Source organism: Mus caroli, chromosome 9, assembly GCF_900094665.2.
Source record: "Mus caroli chromosome 9, CAROLI_EIJ_v1.1, whole genome shotgun sequence".
NCBI lineage: Eukaryota > Metazoa > Chordata > Mammalia > Rodentia > Muridae > Mus > Mus caroli.
Window position 1 is genome coordinate 18,671,477 of NC_034578.1, and position 8,139 is coordinate 18,679,615.

The 8,139-nt window shown below is 40.1% G+C and overlaps 1 protein-coding gene across 8 annotated transcripts in view; it reads left to right on the forward strand.

Annotated features, from left to right (window-relative positions):
- Window positions 1-8,139, forward strand: part of Bbs9 (Bardet-Biedl syndrome 9) — a 406,692-nt gene that overhangs the window by 178,901 nt on the left and 219,652 nt on the right. For all 8 annotated transcript variants that reach the window (XM_029481549.1, XM_029481548.1, XM_021173327.2 and 5 more), the window contains 2 exons: window positions 2,809-2,862; window positions 7,713-7,815. In XM_029481549.1, coding sequence (XP_029337409.1) covers window positions 2,809-2,862; window positions 7,713-7,815 — 157 coding nt within the window. The remainder of the gene's footprint in view (window positions 1-2,808; window positions 2,863-7,712; window positions 7,816-8,139) is intronic.

Consider the following 8,139-nt stretch of genomic DNA (forward strand, 5'->3'; position numbering starts at 1 on the left):
TAGGTATATGTACTGTGTGTTGTGAATTCTGGATTCTGTGTCTGTAGGTATATGTACTGTGTGTTGTGAATTCTGGATTCTGTGTCTGTAGGTATTGTACTGTGTGTTGTGAATTCTGGATTCTGTGTCTGTAGGTTTTGTACTGTGTATTGTGAATTATTATCAAGTTGATTTAAGTTCTAGGCTTCTTGGTAGGAACTTATGGGATGATAACACATTTCAGATTTTGTTGCTTTCTAGATTAGTAGCTCTCAACCTTTCTGATGCTGTGACCTTTTAGTAGAGCTCCTCATGATGTGATGACCCCAATTATAACATTATTTTCATTGCTACTTCATAAATGTAATATTGATTCTGTTATGACTTATAATGTAAATATATGATATGCAGGATATCTGATATGTGACCCCTAAGAAAGGGCCTTTTGACCTTCAAAGGCATGGCAGCCCACAGGTTGGGAACCACTGATCTAGACAAAAACATCACTGTCTTCTTAGTGTTGGAAAGGGGCACCTTGGCAGGATTTAGAGATGTGAGGGGGGTATAGAGAGGTTCTTAAACCTTATTGCCACAGTAGTGAGTTATTTTCTGAGTAGTTTTTTCCCTCACTGCAGGGTTCTGCCTTGTTTAATTGTTATAGTGTCGTCATTATCAATTGCTTTCTGCTTTTACCAACATCAGCACCACCATGTCTTCCCACTACCCTTCTTGTTCACTGATGTATCCTTAGTACTTGCATGTGTTAGATGCTCACTGTCTGTCTGCTCTGTGAGTGATTAGATGGAGAAACAGGCTGGCTGGAAGGGGATGGGTTTTGGTCATTTTACTCCATATCCTGTTTACTATTCCTCAGGATACGTTTCTGTAATAATCATGTCCCATTGCTCGAGGTTTGCATGGAATTCATTAAGTTTATATGTGTTTCTGTCAAAACTTGATCAGTTTAGTGACCAAACTTGAACATTTTCTGCATTTAGAGTTGATACTATCATATAATTTTGCCTTGGAAATGTGTTTGCTATTTATGTATGTATCATAGCAGAATGTAGCAAGTGGTTGTCAGAGCCTTCAAAGATTAAGTTTGGTATAACCAGCCAACTCAAATTACAGTAAAAATCATGTTAATGTTGCTATGGCATAGTACATTAGGTGCAGTTAAAAGAAAGAGTCAAGAACATATGTGTAAGAACCATGGACCCAGCTCACTCACAGCAGAGGCTCTGTTGGAAACATTGGCTCTCAGCAGACACCATTGTCACCCTACTTGAAGTCTGTAGTGTGAGGGGAACTTAGCTGACAAATGTTCATACATTTTCATTTTTTTCTTTCTTTCTTTTTTATTTTTATTTTTATATATATATATTTTTTTTGCTGTGGGAATGACTCTTTCCCCCTCTGTTGGGTAACTTATAGAGTTGTTTATTTTAAATGAGGAACTATCTTTTGTCTTTGGGAACATTTTGGTCTTTGGAGGACAAAGCCTTGCATCGTAGCGTTAAATTATAAAGGAACTTCCCTGATTGGTAACTGAGTGCTGTTTCTCCTTCACGGTGCCTTTTCCCTGTCTTACTGTACTTCCTGCTTCACTGTCTCTCTTATTGTACTTTCTGCTCCATTTCCCCTGCCTTACTGTATTTTCCTTAAGAACTTTCTTTAGACTATCATGTTTAGCCCACTGGAAAACCTTAGCCTAAAAATTTATATAGCTATAAAGCCATGACATTTTCTCAGTCATTTTCCTGGCTATAATTTTGTTCCCCAAATACTGCTATTTTTGAAATATCTAGGGGCTTAGACATGGCTTGAAAAGGCAACGCCTCCTGTAAGATCTGTGGGCAAATACAAAGTTATTTTCTGGCTTTAGGTAATACAGTGCTAGAGCAGAAAGCTTAGTATTTATCCTGAATCATCATTTTGAAAGTGCACATCCCTGAAGCAGAAGTGGATTTTGTATTGGAATGGGGTCTTCATTAGTGGAGACAAATACCACTGTTTTTAACATCCTCACTGAACAACTTCATCAGTGTTCAAATGTGACCTCTGCAGAGCTGAAAGTAGATATGAATTTCTCAGCTCTTCATTCTGCTGATGCCCATGGCATCAGAATGATCTCCATTGAGGAGCAGATAGTATTTGTTTTTACATAAAAATCCAATTAAAGTGTGCATTTGATTTGTTCACTGTGCACAGCCATTGTAATTTTAGTTGTTCCATAAAATTTCATATGCATATTGTTGGAAAATATCTTGTTGTTATCTTGTCTATTGCAGAGTCGTCTTCCTCACATTGTACAACACTCTAAGGAAATATTTGCCTTACTCTTTTATGCTCTCAGTGTTTTAAGTGGTAGGACCAGGCAAACCAACCTGAGTGGGCACCTGCTGAACTCACTTCTGAGATGTAACAGTTAAAGAAAATGCACTTCCGTGTTCAGTTTCAGGTGTAAGCGAGGTCACTCAGTTATCACTAGTTACATGTCTTAGGAACAATTTTATAACCAGGATAAACATGCATTTCACATAATGGTATAATATAATGTTTTTATGGGAATTACAAGGAGAGATTGTAAACTTGGTTTTGCTAACCTTTTTTCCATTTTGAGGAGTGGGTTTTGAATACTGTTTATGATTTTACACACAGCTATTTCTAACATGGCCTAAGGACTCCTAGTTTGTCATTAGAGTGATGAGCCCCTCAGTTAGTTCTCTGTGCAGTGTGAGGACTGTCTGTTAGACCAGGTAATTTCCTCCACTTCCGATAATGTGAAATCAGTAACTAAACTGCCTCTTCTTACGTCTGTGTTTGCAGCAAGCCACCAATGTGGAACCTGGAGCTGACTCTGTCCCGTCCATCACAGTGAAGGTAGGGTACCAGTGTGAGACTGCAGCATGCAGACACACTGCATATGGCATTACCCTGTCCCTGGTGTTCTCTGCTCAGTTTACAGACATGTAAGATAAGTGCCTACCCTCTGTAGGTTTCCTTCAGTCTTGGTAGTGAATAGAAAGCTTTAGTTATTACCTTCAAATACAAAATTTGTAATTACATTTATAGAAAACGGTGCATACACACACAAAAAAAGATGTTCGGCTTTCCTTATCCCTTGTTTAAGAGCATAACATGATCTAGAAATAAAATTGGGACTTTTAAGTCTTATGAAGAAATCATGTGATTACTATCTCGTAACAGGCCAGTCAGTTGACTGTAGCATCATGCTTGGATTGTAAAGTTCTATCAGAGAAGTACATGTATATTAAGAAAATCATTCCTTTATTATGATTACAAATGTGTTCAATAGGATTCCAAGGCATTTATCTGCTATGACATTAGCTTTAAATGGATGCATTTATGGCAAGAGAATATGAAATGAAGAAGCTATAAAGTAGCGTAACGGCAAATTGATAGTCCTGAAGAAATAAAACCAGCGTGATGTAGTTTTGGTTGAGAGTTTCAGTCTTGCCACTGTAGCGTTTGAGAGCTAGAACTCAAATCTGGAATGTTCTTAGGGCACTTTAAGTGTGGTGATCAGTCAGCACGTTATTAAGCTGAAAATATTTATCACTGTCCAGACTTGGAAGCCAGGAGAAGTTGTGGATCTTGGCGATTCAGTTAGTCAAAACTTGGACGGACTTTCTGTTTGCTCAGGTTATAGGTTGCTGTCCTTGGAGAAACTTGACAAGGTCCTCGGCTTTACCAATTGTGTTCGCTTACACTGGCCCAGCGGGTGGCCCAAGTGTGGAGATCTGTGCTCGAAGCTGAAGGGAGCCCAATCTTAGAACAGTTTCCTAAGCTAATTTTTTTGGACTCTTGCCATTGGAAACAAGGGTGGTCCTTCTCCAGCCTCTCTATCCCCTCCCCAGTCACAGACCCTCTGGAAAGGCTTTAGTGGCAAGAAATCAAACGCCTAGGAAAGTAACTGCAGAGGCTCAGGAAGGACCTATACTTTGTGGAGGGAGCTGTTTTAGACCTGTGCAATGGTATCATTCACACAGTCCTGGAGAAGTCAAGGATCTCACTGTGTACTGTAAAAAGAAATTGTGTAGCTAAACCAGATAACACTATGTATATATATATCCTCACCCTCCCATCAAAGGGTGTTGGCATCAGTGAGCACGCCTTTCCCTCCCACACTTCTAGGCTTTTATTTATACCAGCTACCCTAACGAGATGATACAACTTCTGAAAAGTTCCTCTGTCACCTATAAGGACCAAGGCTTGGTCACAGCTCTTCTTCTCGTTGCCATGATAAAAGTGGAAGAGAGACCATGCCACGCGGGGTCGCATGGCATGGGTTGGACTTACACAGCAGACCCAATGAGTTTCTGGTGCTGTCTGACAGACTCTATACAACTTTTTGCTGTAAATCTCTCCTATGGCCTTTTATAACAGCAGCAGCCAAGATACATAGCCATGAAAGTTTCCATCATAATAAATCCAGTTAATTGAGAAAATTTTTCCATCCGTTCCAAATGAATGAAGATGTGGCTACCTTGAGTATGTGTGCATGATGCATGACCATCTGTTCCAGGCAACAGGCAGAGCACTCGTTCATACCTGGCCTGGCAGTCGTATTTATATACCTAGGGTAAACATTTGGTATTATATTTCCTAAGGATTATATTTTATTTCTTTAGAATCAGAAAATGGCATGGAAAATTCTTGTATTAACATTTTATATTTTCTCCTTAATATTCTACAATTATTTTCCCTTTAAAACACAAGGTTTATGATTTAGCCAAGTCTTTAATTCACTTTTTGGCTAAAAAACAACTATTCTTTGTTACTGTAGTTATTTTTGTCATATCTCTTTGATTTGTGCTTTGAAAGTGCCTGGACCATTGTTGGATTCAATAAATCTGATGTGGGAGCTATCATGTTTGTTCATCTAAACCCACATGCACACCCTTCCTGTAACAATGAGAGATTGTGTGATTGCTGTCTAAGCTGCCATCGTTATGCCGGCAGAGTCAGGATGTCTGCTTCTTTCCGAGCAGTTTGTTATTCCTACAGGGACTTTTCCTTCTCATGCTTACAAGATGCTCCCGGGGCAGTTTTCAGCTCTTCTGTGCCCACTGCCTCAGCAGCGATGAACATGCTGTTTACGCTCTCTGTAGCTCTGTTCTGAAGTGTAGAACAGGGAACCCTTTATGTATAAAGTTCCTTGTGATTTAAACACTGCGTGCAAAGGCCTGCACCCTGCGTTTGGGCAGACAGCAGCTCAGTTACGCTTCTCCTTTCAATCGGTGGCTTCAGGAGGAAGCACTCGGCTCTCTGAGCTGTGGTTTCCAATTTTAGAATGCTGTGTACTCATTTCACAGGGTTGTGGAGATGCAGTGAGATGAGACACCTAGGTCACTCACAGCATGCTTTACGAGTGTAGGGAGCCACTATGCTTGTTAGACAACATTATGTTATTGTTAATAGAGGAATACTTAATTGTGCCCTATTAATTTACTGGCCCAACTAGCTGTCTGAAAGAAGCTTGTGTGTCCCCTTTCCACAGCTTTTTCTTGCCACAATCACCTTGGGGGTTTTGCCCAAATGGCCAGACATTACTGAGGAAGCTCTGTTTTTGGAGTACAAGGTTCCATGTGCATTAGCCGGGTTTTTACAATAAAATCTAAGAACACATAGTTTGCTTATTTGCTGTTTACCGTATGTATTTGCTTCAATAATTTTCTCTTATCTCTAAACATTTTTGTTTGATTACTTTTAGATTGTCTAGAATACATCACTTAGAATCAATGTGTAACATTTATTGACTTAAATTGTACGTATATAATGTTTGTAGGTCAATTATACACTGTTGTATGTTTTATATAAATGTATTTGTGTAATTGAGAGACAGATGATGTGTGCTTTTTACTTAAGGTAAAAACTAGATTCCCACATAATAAAGACATAATTGCGTTATGTCAGTTAACAGTGGTTTGCGTGTATCTCACGTGATAGTCTAGGAAACAGACTGGGCTGCTCCATATGAAGGAAGCACATAGAAGGATCACTTCCAACCAACTGCTGGTTCCAGGCTGTAGGGGAGGCTCACCTGAGGAGGTGTAGAATCTCAGCACTCGAGTCTGCCTCTGGACAGTAACCCTATCTGGGGTGCTCATTGGTTGTCTGCTAATAGTTAGATGACGTCATCTGATAGACAATTCCAAGAGGCTGAAACCTTTAGGAAATCACAAGCTCAGAGAAAAGACGTCCAATGTAAGGCAGCCAGCTGTTCATTATTTGTTACCCTCGCTGACACGCCCCAGCTTTCAGGCTAACTTGGTTCTTACAGGGGAAGGATTTCTTAGCATCATTAAGTCAGATGGTAGAGTTTGGAATTTTGATCCCTCAGGAGTGTAGTAGTTAACACCTCCTCTGATGTTGTCTAGAGCTGCTTATGTTGTTGTAGTTCTGTGATTAGCCACATAAGAATACACAGAGCTTGGCGTGTCCTAGAGCGCTGTAAATCCATAGAAGTGAGGATATCAGGGGAGAGTCATTGCCCTTTGTGAAGATAAGTATATTGATATTAGATAAGATAATAATCCACAACCGTACACGTGTGTTTAAGGAGAGAACAAACATGCTATGCCACAGGCCGTTCTTCAGTCAGAGGGGAAACCATTTTATCTCTGATACTGACAGGTCACTGTATGCAATTAAGCAACTCACAAAGATTGGTCACATCTTTGCAGATTGGGACAAGCACACCCTCATCTTATTTTAGAACCTTTTGTATCCCTTAGAAGAAAGTAGCCATTTAATTGTCTTCCTTTATCTCTTTTATTTTGAAGCAGCTGCTAATCTATATAATTTTCATAGAGGTGCCTGTTCTATTTATTTTATTGAACATTTAAATAAGGAATTTTTCTTGAAGGGATTTCAAGATAGGTTTTCTCTGTGTAACAGATAGACACATTTTCATTATAATATTTGTATTAACTCATAGAGAGTTTTATATAGTAGAGTTGATCATATTCACCTCCTGTCCTTTCTAACTAGCTCCTTCCTGATCCATGCCCACCCATAATTTCTCTTGTCTTTCTTTTTTATAACTCAGCCAGTTCAGTTTGTGCTGACCATATACTCATGGTGTGGGGCCATCCACTGGAGTGTGTTGAACCTTCACCCCTGCAAAAAACCCAGTCTCCCCCTGTCTTAGAGGTCAGCAACTGTCAGTTTCCCCTCAGCCAGACCTGGAGCCTGTGAGCCCTTCCCCTCCAGGTTAGATTGTTGACTAGCTTGATCTTAGACGGGTCTGAGGCAGCAGCCACAGCTGCTGTGAGTTCACGGATGCAGTGATCTGGCCATGTCCAAAGTCACTGTTTTGATCCCAGCCTCCCGGCCTCTGGCTTTTTAAGTATTTCTGCTCCCTCCTCTGAGGTGATTCCTGGTCTTGCAGGGGAAGGGGCCTATACATTTTATGTAAATAGAATTATACTCAATGTGATTCTTTGTGGTTAGCCTTTTTTTTTTAAACTTGGTGTAATATTTTTCATAGTTTATGTGTCAACTTCATTTCTTTTTGCTGAATGCTATTTGATGAACATCTGCCTTCTTTCTACTCTTTGGCTATTAGGGATGTTGTGCTGTGAACTGTTGTACAACTACTGGGTTTCCTACTTTATTTGTTAACGATTTTTAGTTGATTTGAGTAGTTTGTCAATTTGGATAAGGTGAAATGGTATGTTATTAACGGTATGGTATGTGTGTCTTAGATTACCCTGCAGAACCGAGCGGTGTTGCAGAAGGTCAAGCTGTCTATCTATGTGCAGCCTCCACTACAGTTGACTTGTGATCAGTTCACCTTTGACTTCACGGGTAAGCTTGTCTTGTTCTGATGTTTATGTGGTGTGAGATGTTTTCAATGGCGTATTTATTTCATGGCTGTGTTTCTCGTTTCTTCTCTTCTCTTCTCTTCTCTTCTCTTCTCTTCTCTTCTCTTCTCTTCTCTCCTCTTCTCTCTCTCTTTCACGGGTAAGCTTGTCTTGTTCTGATGTTTATGTGGTGTGAGATGTTTTCAATGGCGTACTTATTTCATGGCTGTGTTTCTCGTTTCTTCTCTTCTCTTCTCTTCTCTTCTCTTCTCTTCTCTTCTCTCCTCTCCTCTCCTCTCCTCTCCTCCCCCTCCCCCTCCCCCTCCCC